An 18,067-nucleotide genomic window follows, 5' to 3' on the forward strand; every position below is an offset into this window, starting at 1 on the left:
TTAGAGACTGGTTTGCTACAAATTCACAGTGCTCAAGTCTTAACTGATCATTCAACACTAGCCAGAAATTCTGTGCATCCCTTATTTGCTTCTTCCTTCATTTCTCTCAGTAACTATATAAAATCTCCACCATTCCTTAGGCTTCCTATTTTACCACCTCTCCCTTCACTATCCATAGAATAGAAACAAACAAACAAACAAACAAAAAGGCTACTGGATAGGAAAATCTCCAACTTTGTGTCCTCCAACAAACCTTCTAAAAGATCCTTTCTCCGTGTCTTTCTACACATGGAAAGAGAATCAGGTGTCACCCTTCCCATCTAAGGCTAACCCTAGCATCTATGCTCTGAATCCTATCCTGTTCTATTTCCTCGGGAACCAGCAATCATCCTTTACCCCATTTTGCCCCGATTCTTATATAAGCAATGGAATAATTTACAAGTCTCTCAAAAAAAAAAAAAAAAGGAAAGAAAGAAAGAAAAGAGAAACCAGTCCCTCACTGCCTTCCCTCTATCTCCTTTTCTCCTCTGCTTTATAAATAACCTTGTTAAAAGTAACGTCTACACTGATTATCTTAACTTCCTCACTTCACATTCACTTACTAATCCACCCCTAGCTTTTGTCCTCATCTTCAATCTGTTACCAAAGTTGTCAAATTCCTCATCAAGTGGGTTAACTCAGCTAATTTCCCTTTCCTCTCTAGCTGGTTAAAGCACACTGTTAATAAGCCTATCATTTTGTATTTGAATTGTTACTTCCTCCAAGTAGAAAAAAAATGCCCAATTCCTCTGTACTGACCATGGCTCCAATCTCCACAAATTTGTAGTTTTGGTCACCAACTGAGAAAAGAGGTATACTAATGAAATTCATATTGCTGGAAAAACAATTTAAAACCCAAATTATGGGAGAACATTCAATACATGCCTTATAGGCTAATGTGAAATTTGAATGCAATCTGTCCCTATGTAATAAAGATTACTCTATATTACTAGCATGGGAGAGTACTGTCTTTAACAAATGTACTGTAGAAAAAGTGTATTTATTTTTTTGTTGCAATAAATTTTTACTTATTGTTTTATGCTTCTCTCTCATTCCATTACACTCACTGGCATATATTTACAAGCTTACATACTAGAGAGGTAAGACTATGTATATGTAGTTTAGCATTGCTATGGTTTCCCTCTACTGAAAAGAATTAACAATTCTATGCTTATTAAAGGGTGTGATCATAGAAATGTGAACATATATTCCTGCGGCCAAAAATAAAAGCACACCTTTCCTTGCCCTGTTCAATATTCTTAGTACTACTGAATGAAATACTGACATGAGGGCATCGGGTTCAATGAGTTCATGAGGGAAACATATAAAGAAGTAGCAGAAGAAACAGGGAAAATTTGCACTACTAAGTGCATGACTAGTCTTTACTAGATTTTACTTTGAATGAAAGGATTATACTTTTATTATGAACACTCCATTTATATGCTTGTTGACAGTAAACCCAAACACTTACACTAAATTAATGGTAAGATTATAACTTTGTTCAAAAGCAGACCTTTCATACAGATCTCATGATACTGCTATTGGCTGAATTGTGTCCCTTTAAAATTTATGTGTTGAAGCCCTAACCACCTATGTGACAGTATTTGGAGAGGGGGATTTTGGGTGGTTTAGATGAGATCAAAAGGTGAGGTCCTCATGATGGGATTAGTGCCCTTATAAGGAGATGCCAGAGAGCTTATGTGCATACAGGTGCTCTCTCTCTGCTCTCTCTCTAAACACAGTGAGGACAAGGTTGTCTATAAATCAGGAAGAGAGTCTGCACTAGATACCAACCATGCTGGTACTGTTGATCTGAAGACTTCCAGCCTCCAGAATTGTGAGAAAATAAATTTCCGTTGTTTAAAGCCACTAAGTTTATGGCATTTTGTTGCAGCATCCTGAGCAGACTATTGTAACTACTATGCTCTAAGAAACTGCACTATCTGTCTGGAACTCTAAACTAAAGATCTTCAGTAAACAGTCCTCTACAGCAGGAACCACATCTGCTCTGTTTGCCAAACAGAGCTTCACACTCTCATGAGGCGCCTAACACATATTTCAGTGAATATAATTTTTGAATATTTCTGCATTAGTAGTACTGCAAGTCATGGGGGTTGGAAATACAAAGATTTACAAAGTCCCTATCCTCAAAGAACTCATGGTCTAGTGGAGAGAAGATAAGTAAATCAAAGGTCATAATAAAATTTATAAGTGCGATAATAGAACTGAACTGAAGGTAGAAGAGGAAGAACTACTTTTGTTAGAGTGGTTCAAACGTCAGAAAAGGATTAATCGATAAATGAAGGTTGAAAATAGAGTGCTTTGCTTAAAACATTACTGAAGCAAGTATTTATAGCTGAACTAAATTTCTATTTCTCTTCCAAGTTCTTAAATGCCTAAAAATTATAGGTATTTAAGTATACCATTATCAAATCATGAATCAAAATGTATGGTATTAGTTTTACTTCCAACAGCCACTAGAAAAAAATTATAATTAACATTAAAGTTCAAGTTGGAAAATAGGAAAAATGTTATTAATCTGTTAAGCTCATATTTATCCTAACATTGTAAAATTGAACCTCTCATTTTTCTTTCATAAGTAAAAGACTTTGAGAATTTTTTTTTACAAATAATGATACTTTACACATCCCTCAACTTTTCAATACTCTAAAAAGTTGTACTAATTTCCAAAGTATTTAGCTTATAAAATCTCTTACACAAATAAACTTATTATTGAATTGTGCTTGAGACACAAGGTCTCAACACTAAGTTTTTATATAAGTAACAAATGCAAAGAAAATAATCATGACTTACCTGCATAGGTTTGGTAAGTGGATCCATTCTAACTAAGTATACTTCCAAGGTGCGTTCCTTTTTCATGGGCAATGGAAGTGTTAAGTAACAAAAAGGATCAAATGTTACAGAAATCTTAGCACATTCAGGACAAACTAAAGTTGATTTGAAAAGCCCGTGAAATATATCTACTATGATAGAATCATTTCTTTTTAAATGGTTTTCCCAGGCTTCTTCAGCAACTATCTGTAAGAAAAACAGACACATATTACACGGAGATACCACATTATTGTACCAGTGGTGACAATAATATCATTAAATTTACCTTATCTGGCCTTCCATCCGCATCTTTTAATTGTATATATGGTTTTTTCCTAATTCTATTCAAATCCTCATGTAATCCATCTAATAGGAAAGCTAATAGCTCTTGACAGTCCTGCTGCTGATATCCAGAGAACTGAGGTGCAAAACGTCCTACTTGTGTCTGTAAGAAAAGCAAAACTACAAAATCAGTTATAGGGACAAGACTGATTAAAAAAAAATTGATTCTCCTTATTCACAGATTTCATATTTTGTGAATTTACTGACTGCTAACATTTATTTGTAGCCCCCAAATTAACTTGTGGTACTTTTGCAGTCATTTACAGATATGATAATTACATATACATAAGTACATATAATTACATATCTAAAATAAAAAAACTAATCTGTAATACAGAAAAGACCTGAGGAAAGAATGAGAAAATATGGTAAAGTTTTGTACAAAATTGGATATTCTAAAGACTACTAAAATTCAATAATATGTCTGGGTCACTAGAAAAAATTACAAGGCTCTCATTTAGTTTCTGTGTGTAAAAAAGAGGATAAATCTCAGATACAACAGGAATGTTTGCGTTCATATATAATTCTCCTATTTGTAGTCCTAAGTATTTTTTTTGATCAAACTGAAAAATGTGAAAGAAAAAGTCAGATACGAAGAGCCTGTTTACACATAATTTTAAGACAGTAACTAGGTAAAAACAAAACTAATTGGAATCATGGGTAAGGGTTGAGAAATAGTTTGTCTAAACTAGCTTGTCCAAAGCTTAGAAAGTTAAAGAAGATAAATGTAGTAGTGTTTTTTTTTTTTAAGAACTAGTATATAGTTAATAAAATGTTGCCTAGATGTCCTATATGAGTATCATTTAAGTTGTTTGTGTCAAAAAATAGCTGAAAATTGCTTATTCTCTTCAAAACAGAACTCACCTGTAATAAATACGAAAACTTTATCCCCCTGTTCTTTCTCTCAAATAAAAATCTTTTAAAAAATAGGAAAACTTTTTAACTATATAAAACTAAATTTCAGGGGCGCCTGGGTGGCACAGCGGTTAAGCGTCTGCCTTCGGCTCAGGGCGTGATCCCGGCGTTATGGGATCGAGCCCCGCATCAGGCTCCTCTGCTGTGAGCCTGCTTCTTCCTCTCCCACTCCCCCTGCTTGTGTTCCCTCTCTCGCTGGCTGTCTCTATCTCTGTTGAATAAATAAATAAAATCTTTAAAAAAAAAAAAAAAAAAAACAAAAAAAAACTAAATTTCAGCTCAATTCTTATTTGAATGACAAACTATACTTGAGGTTTTATTGGTTCTAAGAGGTAACCATTTCACAAATAAGAATAAACTTAAGTTAAAGGATTATACTGAAGATATTTAATTAATATGTAGTGCTGATTTTGCAGACTAGGTTTAATTTCAATAATTTTTCAAACTTACAATGACTCTCAAAATAAACTGAGTTCTTCGACTTCAATGACATGCCCAAATTTAGTCTTTACATTTGTAATAAAAATTTATGTAGGTTTCTCAGATATGTACTGTATTTTAAAGCAACCTGCATATGCTCTGCTGTCTGTCATTTTGTACCATAACAGTGTTTTCCAATTTATTTCTCTCCCCATCCCCCAGAACCTTTTTGAACATTTTTAAGTAATCATCTGTCCCATCCCCCACCCAGGAAATTTAACAGTACAGACATACTGTGTGTCTATTTGTGTTGGGTCCCTATGGAGGGCCACAAATCAATTTAACAGCTATGATTTTTTCACTCCTTCCCCAAAGAACCTATTTTTGTCCTTTTGGGGATGATATAGCCCTTACTGAAAATGTACTCACTATACTAACCTTAAAGGCTCTTGGCGTGACATAGCTAAATTTTCCAGACCACATTTGTTTGATCAATTCAGCGTAAGATTTAGCTATTTCGCCTCTCATTCCTAAGGGATTGTCAAAATTCAGTTCTTCTTGATACTTATCATTGAGGAAATACTCAGTAAGTGGAGGTGTGTTGCTCAAACACTGCAAAGAATAAAACACATTTTCAAGTAAAAGTAACCACACATTAAACATGTTAAAATGAAGAGAGAAACAAACTGACTTGCCATAATGTACAGAGAAAAATTTAAATGATGGCCTCTTGAACTATAAGTAACTAGTCAAATAAACACTCAAATGATGCACTCAACTATTCATTTCCCAAATTTCAAATCAATTACTTAGAATAAATGAAAATGCTAATATTTGTTGCTGTAAAATCTGCATTAATTTTAACCACAGCAAACTACCTGTTAACTGGGAGAGAAGCTCAGAGTTTTCTTTCCTTCTTTTACTTGATTGGTAGAAATTATGGATTGTCTACTCATCCCAGGCACCTGCAAATTAGCCTGAGTAGGTAAAAAACTGAGATAGAGTGCAAGCAAGAAATTAACTTTAAAGAGGTATTTACTTCTTCCATTGTCAATTCCTTATCATGAAAGAGCAGCCTTTACGTTTTCCATTTGGTCAACCATTTTTAGAAGAGACAGAACAGATTAGCTGAGCCAACTTCTGTTATGTGAACTCTGGCTAAGTGCATTCTTACACCATCAAGTTCTTCATTACCATAACAATCCAATTTTCCTTTATGGCAAGATTAAAACTATGAATAAGTTAATTCTCCATCACTTTTTTCATTTAGAATTAACTAATTTGGGATTTAAAATAAAATAGACGGCAGAAGTATAGTTTTTCCATAATATTTTATCTCAAGATGAATACTTTTAAGTTGATAAGACCATACAATTTAATTATAAACCCATTATTAATTTATCAATTAGATGTCTAGAATCACCAAATAGAATATTAATGACTGAGACATATGGTCATATAGGTCACTTTCTTTTGCTGCAGGAAGACATTTGTCTTGGGAGTCAAGTGGCAAAGTACTTAAGTGAAGGTAGTTGCTTCCATATAAAGGAATTGAAACCCATTCTTATGAGAGCTCGGATTTACATTAATGGAAATCAAGGTTTTTCAAAGCTTGCTTACCACTCATTTGGATTAACAGCCTGGGATTAAAGTCTTGGTAGCTATGAAAAGTTCAGCCTGCTCGGTTCATGCAAATTACTTGGGAACCATAAACTATGTCTATATACCATGCACTGTTTGGCTAAAAATTCAAAATTAGGCATTTTTGATTTTTTGAAATAAATTATGAAATTCTATTTTGTGGTTTCAAATATGAATTAATTTATCTTTACTCAAGTAACTATAATATCTATTTTGATATTTTCAATGGAATAAAAATAATACAGCTCAAATTGGTAATCTGGCCCCTATCATTAGGCAAAAAGGGAGAACTATTTATAAAATCATGGAATTTATAATTCTTAGGCAACGAAAGCAATATAAAAAGAGTTAAAAATGTTTGGGGTAGACTATATAGACCTTAGCATAACTTACAAGCCATCTTCAGCAGTAACAAATTTTATGTCAGTAAGAGGAAGACAGAGGTAGGTTACAGTGTAGGAGGCAATTTGGGAAAGGATACTTTCCTACATCTGAACTCCTTTTAAACCTCAAACTTTCATAATTGTACACACCTTTTGAAATCACTCTCTTTTCCTTTTGCATTATATGTTCTTTTAGTTATAAACCCAACATTAGAGGTAGGGTCAGGTAACCCAGAATATATCATGGCTACACTAAATGCCATCACTTAGTAGTATCATTTGATTTAGTACAAATAGGATCAACACTATTTAGTCAAAGAGGCAAAGGGGAGGCAGTCAGACAGCATTTCCAACAATTAGTTTTCAAATCCTTGTTTTGTTTTTTTCAATTTCTTGTATTTGTTCAGGGTTATACTAAGAATATGATATTCCACTACTGTCTGTAACAACATTATACAAAGAACCTAATTTATGGTTTTACCAAACTAAGAACCAAGTTGTACAAACACAAATAATTTTTGAACTTTTTCACTTAAGTGTTTACATATATCCTTATCTTGCAAAGAGCTTCCAAATATAACTGAAAATTCTGTAGCTTTCCAGTAGCATCCATAGTGATCTTTCTAAAATTTATATCTAATCATGTCACTTCCTTGCTATAAATCCTTTAATACCCATTTCAGATTAAAATCTCAAATTTTTGGAAAGTCTGTCTTTTGTTACCTATGTAGCCTATGTTTTGCTAATACCTTTATCTGACTCCATCCTAGCCTCATTTAATTACTTGTGGTTCCTTGACCTCCATGCAATCTCTCACTCTGTAAATTTGCAATATCACTCCATCTATGTGAAATATACCTTCTTTGTCCAACTAACTTTTACTAAACCACCAAGATTCAGGTATCTTGTTTAGGAAGTATTCCTAGATTTCCTTATAGTATTTCCTCCTGTATGTTTCCATATTGCATAATGCTCACTTTTATTACAATACTTCTTTTATAATATAGTGTAACTTTAATTTTTAGTTTGTCTGTCTTGCTAAATGGACTGAAACTTTCATGAGAGCAGGAACCATAACATCAATTATATGTATATCTCTAGCACTCAGCATGTGTACAGTAAATGCACCATTAAAAAAACATGTTCTTGCCTATATTAGCAAATGTTTTTATCCTCTTGGTTTTTTTACTCTTTTCCTTCAATGTTTGGCACAGAGTACTTAAATTTTTCTCGAATGAATTATTACTAAAGGGGGCAAAATATATTAGCTGGTAATGAATAATCTCAAAAGTTTCTTCAAGCACTTTTACCTGAATACTAAGCCAAAGAAGGACAGTACCTATTAAAAACTTTTCCATGCTTTTGTGCAACTCTTAATCTCAGAGTCATAAATTTGATCCCCACATTGGGTGTAGAGATTACTTAAATAAACAACTTAAAAAAAGAAAACCAACCTTCCCATGCTTTTGTTTAACTTTCACTCAATCCACTACCTGCTTTATAGTAGGTCTCTGCCTGGATTTTTTTAAGTCTGACACAGAGACCAGTGATTATTTTCAAAGTGACACATGCCATTCTGAAGTTGACCATAATTCAACATTACAAACTAAATAACAAAAAAACACAAATAGTTTTAATGATAAGTGCTTGTGTTACTTGTCAAGATAGCATAACCAATATATTTTGAGACAACCCTTATATTTAAATTTAAACCATTAAGTCTTAAATGGCCCAAAAAAAGCATTCTATTTGTTAAACACAATTTTTTAAAAATGTAAGTAAACACACAATGTTACATTAGTTTCAGGTGTACACCAGAACATAATGTTTTAAGAAACTCACAAGCTGTGTTTTTAAAAAATTTATACAAACACATATAAACACAGAAATTCAATAGACAGCTTAAGTGTTCTATTAATGCACGTATCACAATAGTTTAAAAACTGACAATGATGTCAGACTTTTCTTTCTCATATTGAAAATACCGTTTCTCCCTCACCTTGAAAATAATATATTATTCTTGAAATAGTATAAAGACCACTTAAAATAATAAAAGTTCTCTTATAATTTTTAGTACAAATTTCAAGATATAATTAGAGTACTGGTCAAGCAACTAAAATATTTCCATGCCTCAAGTGTTATCAGTATTCAATGCCATCACTGTGGCAGAAGGTCATTTCTTAAAATTAGTCATAATGCAGTCTGAGTTATAATATATGCAACTCATTCTACCTTTTAACATGAGGCTATCTTAGAAACATGAACATCTTTGACAACTACAAGAAAACTGGACACTTGGACTGGTTGCCACTAAATACAATGTTTTAAAGAATAAATATTTTGGCTGGTTCTATAATAAAAACAACCATAACCATAGTTCTGAAGCATCTCTCTCAAAGATTCCTCTACTATAACAAGTATCACTTTTCTATCTGACTGGGACTGTCCCAAAACAATTCCTTTCTTATGACATATATATATTACAAGCCCTACATATGTAGACATAAGGAATTTCCTTTTCAGCCTGTAGGATACTTTACCACTGAGTGACATAATATGGACCTAAAATCACACAACATGTGTAATGTGCCTATGTGGATGTATTTCTCATTCTCAATGATTCTTAAAACTGTAAAACAGAACAAAACTCAACCTTTATTAACATACATGGTTTTTCCTAGTAAAATCTCAGAACATAGATATAAATCTATCATAAAAACAAAAGGGATTACATAAACAGTATTTGTATGTTATTTTTGTGGCTATTTATGAGTTTTGTGACATTCTACCAGTCACGTGCCATTTTGAGCTTCACCTTTGTTAGTTCATATTTCAACTCCCTGCCATTGACAAATACCAACACTTCAGTATTTCAAGAACTACCTCTTACAACTCATCACCAAAAAAATGAAGTCCAAATATGAGGTAATGTGACTGATCATAAGACACGTATCTTAAGGCACATTTTGTTTATATCATAATGGTGCCTACAGTTGTTCCTAAATCGGGTAGAATTTTGTCAAATACCATGTTAAAAGTAAAGCAATAATCAGAATGAAGAAAAGGATTCTGTACCAGTAGTTTCAGTTCTTAATGTAAAAGAAAGTAAAAACTTACAATAATGAACAAGCAAAAATGCACTTGCTAACTAGGCTAAATATTGCTATGTTAAATATTTTTTATGATTCCTAGGCAAGTTAATAATTTATGTGCAAAATTGATGAGAGCAATTGAAGAGCTAAGGATTAAAAAACTAAATTTCATATTTAGTATGTTAGTTTTGGCATTCATTAGTTTGATAGCCTTCATCATAAAATGACCAGTTGGTTAACTGGAAGGTTCAGGATTATAAGCAAGTATGAAAAACTGTTGGTCCATGAGGAATGAGAATGCCTGGGTATGTGCAAGCCAATCATTTTGTGAGCAGACGTGACTGCTAAATATCTGTTCTTGAAAGTGGCTCTATGGTTCTCTACTTGTGCTGTGCTTACATATGCATTTAAAATGGAAACTCCAAATAATAAAGAATATTCTTGAATGTGAATTTGAATTAGGAGTCTTAAGACAAAGTTAGCCTTTAGTTTAATGTATTAAGATTGAACCTTAGCATGTACTCCTCCACCCTTTCTTAGAATATTCTTCCCCTGTCAGAAATTCCTACTCATTCTTTAACACTCATCTCAGCATCTTTTACAAACATCACAAGCTCCTCGGCACCTCAAGGAAGAATAATATTCCTTCCTCTGAGCTAACTCTATACCTTGAACTCACTTATACTGCACTTATCTTGAGACCAGTGTTCATGTCTAGTTCACTTTTGTACCTCAGGGTCTATAGCACAATGCCTGACACATACCTTAATAAAGGTGTGTTGAACGAATGCTTATATGGCAGAAAGACAGGAAGGAGTCCTTAGAGAAATTGAGAGCAGTAGGAAAACCCTAAAGAGATCTGAATTGCACCCTGTTATAGAACTATAAACTATCTGAAAGTTCTGTAAGTTCAAAAATAAAAGTCAAATAATGCCTAGGAAGGCTTTCCTGATAAAGGAAAACAGCTATTGTGAATGCCCCAGACCATCAAGATAAATCCATATAAGTAAAAGATACGTAAAGGAAAAATATTTGGAAATAAGATTTTTATAAAGACTCTTCCCCAAATCTTCAACCTAGAACGAGACATAAAAATTCTAAAGAGAATTCTTCTAAATAATCAAATGTCTAATCGAGTGGACATTCTGCTATATGGTTCAAAGTATATAGAACTTCAACCACTGCTACCATCAAGAACTATTTTTAAAAAAGAATGCAGATACCATTCAACTATTTTATAAAGCCATGATTCTCTGTGAAAAATTCTCTAGTTATAAATTTCCATACATCTAAAATTGTACTGTTATGTGAGGTTATGATTTTCTTTCATTATTTAACTAGTTGGAAAAGCTATAATGCTCTGCACATTTTCCTTATACATACATGTACAAATCCTATTGCTCTTACATTATTTTTAAAAAGTTCTACCATTAAATATGTTGTGATCAGTAAGAGTGATGTTTCTAGAGTTCTCTGAAAAAATATGTTACTCATGTAAGAGTCTGAATTTGGTATTTCACTATAAATTTCTACATCATTTTTTAAACTAATGAAGTGCAACAAAGTTCTACTGTATAACCAAATCTCAAGTCTGTAATCAACATATTTTAGGAAATGAATAATTAATAGCCATCCCAATAACTTGCAATGAATCTGGAATTTCCCCAGTACCTGGAAAATAGCCAAAGTAATCCCCTTCAAAAAGAGAAAGTTGTCTTTTGTAATGCTGAATATGAACCACTCCCTTTCTGTTCAGGTGCTCCAGAAGCCCAATTTTCAAGTGATCATGTATGCTCACTATTTTAGTAAACCGGTAACTAGAACAGGAAAGAAAACAAACTTAATTTTTGATTACCTAAAGCTTTGAGTTGTGTAACTCATTCTGTAACTGATCAAAATGTAATGCCACTCACAACTCTTTAAAAAAAGTAGCTAAACCTTCAAACTAACCAATACTAAAAATAAAAACCCAATCTAAAATGAGGAAACCATTTTATTTTCTTATGATTTAAAAATAAAACCTGAAGTAATCCATGGTTAAAGTAACCTTAGAATAACCCAATATTTTTTTCCCTGGATTTTAAGATTAGATGGAATAGGAATTTTCAGATTTGCCATGCTATTGTTTTTCACTTTGTCATGACAACAGTATAAACATTCTCAAAAGATAGTGTATAATTCTGAAGAGTTCTGTTAATACTGGGATACTGGCTCTAGTTCTGTAAAAGATAGTGTATGAGAAAGGAAGGTGTGATGTGGACTTTTACAATGAAAAAGTATAAGTATAAGCCTGACCCTTCATCAAGTAAATTTTAAAAATGAGATATTTTTAAGACACTTGGTATTTTATTTTCTGTTACTTTTTTCCCTAAGAAAGGCAAATCTCATTACACTTGAGAGATCAACTCTAAAGCTTCTCCATGTATTTTGGGAGAGCAAATATAATTGCTTTATTTTGCTTTTCATTTCCAATCTCTTTTCAAGCTTTCTTTAAAAAATCAGGTAAGTAAAATGTAAGTGGATATAACTTTAATTCATTTATTTTTAAAAAAACTTTGAACTATTTTCCCCCCTTCCAATTAGTCAGAGAAGAAAGCACTGGCATACACTTAACTTAAAATATTGGAATTTTACATAAAATAGTTTCAAAGGCAGCAGTTTTGAACTGGACAAGGATATTGTTTCAACATTTTAATATATGTCATTAATCTGGCCACTATGTTAAAGACCTAAATAAAATTAAATTTCACTTAAGTTCCTGCTGTTACCCTTTCCTTCAAATTCTATGAAATTTCTTCACATACTATTTAAATTCGATGAAGAATTATGAAAGCTCTGGGAAGTATGAGAACTAATGGGAAACACTGTGTTAGCTAGCAAAGAAATATGCTTGTATTTCTCTCTCTCATCTATAGGATTGAGGGAGGAGAATTCTAAGTTTCTCAAAAAGACTACCCTGTTACTGGCAGTGAATAAATCTTACAACGTTAAAAAAAGCCATGATTATGTAAAGACCATTAATTTTCATATTAAATGCTACAAGTAGAAATTAGAAGATCCACTTGCAATATAAATAAATTTGAAAGCTTCTGTGATAATGATTACACCAACAATAATACTATAACTTTCACACAGGTGTATGTAAGGTTTTCAAACAACTGGACTATAACAGCAATTGTCTAATTTTTTTTTTTTTTAACTAACAGGCTACTTAATGAGTGATTTTAAGCTTAATATTCAGTTTATAGGAAGCAAGCTAAAAACAAATGGTTCTAATAACATTAATAAACTTTAATGTAAGTTATATTTTAAAGAACTAAAGTGTATGAATTCAATTTTAATATTTAGTATTGTATCTATTCTATCCCCTTTATAATACAAAAATGGCTCACAATGAAATGAATGCCACTATTTTACTCACGCAAGACAAAGGATTTAAGAAAAAACAATGGTTCTTTAAAATTTTATGTGTGGTTCAGTACCTTGCACATAATATTCAGTAAAGAAACATTTTTTAATAAATGAATATTACAAATTGTGTGATTCATTGATCTTTTAGTTTTCCTGTGAAGGCATAGAGGAAAGGATAGCAGAAAATTTCTAAGAAGTTTAACTGATTTTTTACATTCTTTGAGGGACCCCACACCATGTCATATACTTCTCTGCATCATTTCACTACATTAGGCCCATAACTGACAATAAATACTTCAGGTAAGTTGAAACAGAAGTTTAAATACCACGTAATAGCATGAACTATGAAGGTTTCTGATTATTTTCATAACCAAAAAGAACTTTAAATTTATCTAATCACTCGACAAATATTTATTAAGAAAAGATCATTATTTCAAGAGTCTCTAGAAGTATAAAAATGTTCTAAAAGGCTTTTTTCCTATCATTCACCATGAAATCATTCAAGAAACTATTTGCATGGTAGTGGGGGTTTCTCTGCCAAGCTGTGATTAACATGGCAGCTCAGTCCAAGAGCTATCAGATTGGTTACCCTGCTGGAACATAAAGCTGTAGTATTTCTCAGACTTTATATATATTGGTAGATTTCTGACTCTTCAGCTGCAAGAAGTAAAGATAGATAATATGTGCTGTAATTCTTTTTAAAATTAATGTGCTCTTTTGGAGTTTAGACAGTTTCAGAAATATCATTAATATGTTACAGGTCAAGTTCTAAACATTTCGGGTATATTTTCTAATGCAGTTTTTCTCTGACCATTTGTGTGAAAGAACTAATTTTTTTTTTTTAATTTCCAAATCATCACAGACTGATACTTTCATAAAATACAATAAAAATGAACCACTAGAAAAATGAAATAAAAAATGACATACAAAAAAGCCCCATGTTTTTATTATGATATTCAGTAGATACAAAATTACCCTGACAAATACCTAGAAAAATTTTAGATCACTTATGCTTAATTTCTATGCTTATTTTATTGCTGACCAGGCTGTCTCATCCATAGACACGCCGTGAGCAACACTGTTCTAATGTATTATTATCTGGCGTTATACTAAACATTGGGGATATAAAAGAAAACCAAACACAGTCTCTACTTTCATGATTCTCACTATGTCATAGGTATTTATCCAGAAGAAAGAGAGGAAAGGTGGGAGAGGTGGAGGTGTGGGAAAAGCAACCAGGGAAGAGAAAACAGTATACACAAAAAAGTTTGAAACTTAACAAATTCCAAGAAGCTCTAGTTTTGGCCAAAGAGGTAGGTAGGGTCCCATTCGGGTTTTATCCTTAAGGTGACAGGAAGCAAGTTTTAAGCAAAGAGATAACACAATTATATTTTCATTTTAAAACAATGACTTTGAAATCAGTGTACTAAATGGAGTGGAAGAGGAGAAATAAAGGAACAAAGATATGAGTTAGAGATATATTTCAATATATCTTCACATAAAAGATGCTCAAGTACTGAAATAGTGTACTGACAGAAGAGAAGATGGATATAAGTGACATTAAGCGGTAGTGGAATGAACAGGATTTGAGAGGTAGTAAGTCTCAAGTTTTTGACTTGGGTTAGTGGGTGGATAGTTACAACTATAAGGGAGTATAAGAGACAAAAGGATCAGGTTTCTTGGGGGAATATGTTTGGTCTTAGTAGACACATTTAGTTTAAGTGTGTTATTATCTAGGCAGAAATGTCCACCTAATAGTTACATACTGGAGGGAAACTCAGGAGGGAAAATTATGGTTGAGATAGGTTTGGGATTTGTCAGTTAAAGTGCATGTCAACTTCTCAAAGGTAAAGAGGCTACAAAGAACCCTGCAAACAGAAGGTCAAGAATGAGCCTATCAAAGGCAACTTCTATGGGGTGGTATAAAAAGTTGATATTTACATATTACGTTCTAGGTACCAAGCACTTCTTAAGCAATTTATCTTCACCTAACAGATGAAGAAACTAAGAAGTTTCTTATCCAAGATCATACAACCAAGTAGCAGAACTCAGATTTGAATCCAAGCAGTCAGGTTCCAAAATCCATGCTTGTAACTACTATTGCTATGATGCAGAGGACTACTGAATGGAAGATGAAAAAGTAGGGAGAAAGCACCAACCATTATTTTCAATTTTCAAGGTTAAGAGTACTCCTCACTCCATCTCCACCCCCCCCCCATTAAAGAAAAAAAGACTTGACCATGTATATATGCTTAAAAAAACACAGTGAAGAGGTAGAGTTAAAAGTCTATAACAATGACACGATGATTAATGGAACAAGTCTCAGGGAAGACAGTAGAGTTCCCCAGGAAGATGGTGGTATAATCATGATGAGAGAGACACTTTAGGTATGGTATTCAGTGAGTATAAGAGGAATCTTAAAATATGTTATATCTTACTATTCAGAAATTCCTTATAAACAATTAGTAACATTTTGGTAAAAATTTGTAATTTCTTTTAAACACAGTTACTGAAAACTTCTTCCGTCAAAGTATTTAATACTTAGAATGGCCTTGGACAATTATTGAAGAATCATTCATTTTATAACAAATCTGTAGAATATATATATTCATTCATATATACATAATGAATATATACATGTGTATGTATATTAACATATGTGCGTCAATGATTCAGTTTATATTCAAAGCAAAATCTCTCTAAATGAAGGCGACACAGTTTTAATTTTTAATTATACATGACATGGTTACAAAGCTGTGATTTCCAGTAAACCCTTCAAATTCAAATCAACCTCATCTTTGATGTAATTACTTTAGGAGGCTATATGTTTATTCTCTTGATATTGTCATTGCTCAAAATATTTTAGGTACTTCTCTTTAGAGCTGGCACACATATGAAAAAGCATCAATATCCAGCATACAAGGGGTGCCAATGTGTGTTTAATTTATGTATAAACAATGTGTTTTTTGCTACAGTAAAACAGATTTCTAATGTAGGGATTTCTGTGGTGGAAAAATATGGAACAAGTATGAGCTACGATGCTATGTTTGTACCTTTGGTAATTCATTGCTATTTTTATGACCAAATGAACAAAACATAAGTCATTATGAATAATGTACTCTACCAAACAAAATCAAGGCCGGACTCAGAAGTCACCTCCTTGGTGAAGCCTCACTTATTTCCCAAGGGCTCTTTTCTTAGCTTCCGCAACATTTGGCTGATCATGTTTTCTATCCTATCACATACTGTATCATATTTATTTATATGTCTTTTTTCATTCACTACACCATGAACTTCTAGAGTATGGGCACTTTTTCAACTCTATTACTAATGGCTGGAACAATGCTTGGCACACAGTAGAGACTCAATGGTGGTTTGTTGGATTAGCTAAATAAATTAGCCCAATAAAAACAAGAAAATTAATTTAGTAGCTCTTAATTCCTTTGCTCTTTTCTCTCTCCAACCCTAGATGAACCCAATTACTTACTATATGAACCCAGTCATCTATTCTATACACCATGTAGCTGAACACTGCTAGAGAAAATTTCAAGTAAATACACTTCCACCATTCTGAATTGATGATCTTCAGCCTCAAATGAGATCTCAGTACTGCCAAGCAATCTTACTCTTTCTTAGCAAATAACCTGGTCTCATATTTTTAGGATAATGGAAGTCATCACAAAATCTAGAAAACTACTTGCAAACAATCTTCTTTTCTCCCATTCCAACAGTAGTGTCTTTCCTCCACTTAAATGTTGTACTGTAAGGCTTAGTCATGGGACATGCCCTCATTTAGATGCAATCATCCCTGATTTTAAATATCATCTACAAGCAGCCATATTTCTGTTACTAACCTAAGCCTCTGGTTTGTATTCCATATCAGAATATCCATATGCCTATGACGTATCTAACTTGGATGTTTCATGGGCGTCACAAACTGAACATGCCTAAAATCCACTCATATTCTTCTCCCTATCCCAAATCTACTCCTGCTACTGTGCCCCTCCTACCATCACTCCAATTTCATTAAATTGTTATAACTATGATGCACTAGCCAGAACTACAAACGTGAATTCCCTCATTTTTCATTACTTTGAGTGCCTTTTACACATCAAACACTGTTCTAGGTAATAAGGCTAGAGCAGTGACTGAAACAAAGCCCTACGCTCACAGAGCATGTATGAGAGAGAGAGGTGGGGGGGCAGACAGATAATTGGGGCTATAGCAGTGACTAAAACAGAGGCCTTGAGCTCATAGAGTGAGTGTGTGAGCATGCGTCTGTGTGTGTGTTTGGAGTAGGCGAAGGCAGACAAAAAAACCCAAATATATAGAGAAGCATGTGAGGTGGTCATGATTCATGTATGGAATGTGGGGAGGGCAGTTACTACTGTTATATAGAGTAGGCAAGGTTCTGACTGATTTTATACCACTCCCCTTCAAATATTCCATGGGTTACTCACATTTTGGTTCCTCAAACTTGCCTGTCCTAGAGGCACTGCACATGTTGTTGCTCCATCTAACTTCAACTCTCACCTGCCTAACTCATACCCATTCTTTGGTCATAGCTCAAATGTTACTTCTGGACAGTATGACACCCAATATAAAGTAGATACTCTCCAAGTTCTTGTTATTTACTCAGAGCACCCCATTTTTCTTCATGATGCTTATCATAAATCATGATTTATTTAATGTTTATCTTCTCTACTACACTCCACGGAAACAGTTAAGTGTTTTGTTCACAATGGTATGTATAATTAGTGCCTGTGAGAGTGAAAGGAACTCAGTAGGCCCTCAATAACTATGGAATGAGTAAATAAATGGATGACTTCATAAGCATATTTGATTAAAAAAAAATTACCCAGCTTGACCGCCTATAATATTCTGAGGACAACGCTCTGAATAACTTCAGATTTTTGAAAATCAACTTCATCATCAAAGCAAGAGAAATACCTACCGGTGACATTAAGAAAAAAGGAACGTAATTCCAAAAGG

General features: G+C 33.1%; 1 protein-coding gene across 7 annotated transcripts in view; it reads right to left on the reverse strand.

The window, feature by feature from the left end:
• USP15 (ubiquitin specific peptidase 15) overlaps positions 1 to 18,067 on the reverse strand; it is a 113,315-nt gene that overhangs the window by 13,550 nt on the left and 81,698 nt on the right. For 5 of the 7 annotated variants that reach the window (XM_045789689.2, XM_045789688.2, XM_087869004.1 and 2 more), the window contains 3 exons: positions 4,987 to 5,160; positions 3,158 to 3,316; positions 2,854 to 3,078 (listed from right to left, as the gene is read on the reverse strand). In XM_045789689.2, coding sequence (XP_045645645.1) covers positions 2,854 to 3,078; positions 3,158 to 3,316; positions 4,987 to 5,160 — 558 coding nt within the window. Of the gene's footprint in view, positions 1 to 2,853; positions 3,079 to 3,157; positions 3,317 to 4,986; positions 5,161 to 5,426; positions 5,804 to 11,335; positions 11,482 to 18,067 lie in introns of those variants that run through there. The other 2 variants (XM_045789692.2, XM_045789694.2) reach the window with 2 other exon arrangements.

The sequence above is a fragment of the Ursus americanus genome, chromosome 17, assembly GCF_024610735.1.
Source record: "Ursus americanus isolate L20-20 chromosome 17, mUrsAme1.1.p, whole genome shotgun sequence".
Lineage (NCBI taxonomy): Eukaryota > Metazoa > Chordata > Mammalia > Carnivora > Ursidae > Ursus > Ursus americanus.